The 1,517-nt window shown below is 33.3% G+C and overlaps 1 protein-coding gene across 1 annotated transcript in view; it reads left to right on the top strand.

Annotated features, from left to right (window-relative positions):
• Window positions 1-1,517, top strand: part of MGAT4A (mannosyl (alpha-1,3-)-glycoprotein beta-1,4-N-acetylglucosaminyltransferase, isozyme A) — a gene marked incomplete at its 5' end in the record, with an annotated part of 18,172 nt that extends 16,655 nt beyond the window's left edge. The window contains 2 exons of the mRNA XM_009579965.1: window positions 285-397; window positions 570-1,517. Coding sequence (XP_009578260.1) covers window positions 285-397; window positions 570-596 — 140 coding nt within the window. The remainder of the gene's footprint in view (window positions 1-284; window positions 398-569) is intronic.

Raw genomic sequence — 1,517 nt, forward strand, 5'->3', positions numbered from 1 at the left:
ATCCTTCTTGCAAACAGATAAGCCAGGGGCTTGATGTTTAGTTCCATGACATTAAATGAAAATCTGTGCCAAAATCTTCCCAGAGTTTGAGGTGCTCATACCCTTAGACAGTTCCAAAGTTTTTATTCCTACATGCAATCCGGACACCAGTCAACCCTGCAGCCACCAGCAATAGCTTTCACCTGTGAATTGTGATACTACAGGTACATTTTTCTGGGCACAGATTTTGTACTTTAGTTTGTTGAACAGAGTTAATTGAGGATATACTTTTGCTTCTTTTGCAGGGAAATTTGAAAATGGTGTAGCTGAAGGAACAGTTGACCCCAGCCTAAACCCTATTTCATCGTTCCGGCTTTCCGTGATACAAAATTCAGCAGTTTGGGCAATTCTGAATGAAGTAAGGGGTGGTATAACCTTTTAAAAATACAACTGGCAAATGTGAGATTTCTTCATTCTGTCAGTCTGTCGAAGCTCAAAATTTTGGCTAATGCTGAAAACAGTTTCCTCTTATTGCTGAGAAATGTAATACCCTAAAACATGACTTCTTTTTTTCTGATTCTCTATTTCAGATTCATATTAAAAAGATTACAAACTGATCATGGAAATCTGCTTTAGAGGAAAAAGAAAGAATCCTTGAAAACTTTTCCTATAAAATCTGACATCCTTAGCAAGTCATGAATTGAAAATACTGAGCATGCACCTTATTCCAAATTTCTTTCATTTTCACTTGAACTCTACCTCTTGTGAAATCTACTGTAGATGAGAAGATTGTATTTACCCCTCCTTATCTGATCCATCCAGAAACTGATGCTCCACACTGATAACATTCGCCTGAGGCCTAAGTTGTCCTCCACTTCAATGTGACTTTGCCATCTTATGGTTACAGAACCCTGCTACGCTTAACCTGTACTATTTTGATAGTATAGTAATATAGAGAAGTTGTACATATTGTTACATTCCTTGAAGAAGAAAAAAAAATATAATTATTGTTAAATATGTTTTATGAAGGGGGTACTTTCGGAGTTCCATTTATTTTCTATAACAAGAACCCTCTTTTATAGACTGTCAGGGATATATATTAAAAATGTTAGGGATATTTAATTTATTAAAATAATTTGAAAAGTACATATTTTTATGCAGTAAAATTTTAAATTGATATAGGTTTTTTTATGAATTCTCTAGTTTAAGTTATCTTTCTACATTTTTCTTTGGAGATGCAAACATAAATTAATACCATATTTCAAATATACTGCCATGTTTAAAAAAAACTAGATTAAGTTTCTAAATTACGTAGTTTTGTACACAGAATCTGAATGATGTTCAGAGGCATTAACAGAGTTCTGAAGAGCATTATTCTTTGGGGCGATGAAATTCCACTATGTACAGTTTGTAGCCACATAAAAAGCATGCTAAAAATGTCTTGTTTCATATTATGTACTAAATCTGCAGTGATTTTTAGATTGAATCCATCGCATTTTAGAAGAATTTTTTCAATTCCAAACAGTTCTTTCTAAAAA

The sequence above is a fragment of the Fulmarus glacialis genome, unplaced genomic scaffold (genome assembly GCF_000690835.1).
Source record: "Fulmarus glacialis isolate BGI_N327 unplaced genomic scaffold, ASM69083v1 scaffold39406, whole genome shotgun sequence".
Lineage (NCBI taxonomy): Eukaryota > Metazoa > Chordata > Aves > Procellariiformes > Procellariidae > Fulmarus > Fulmarus glacialis.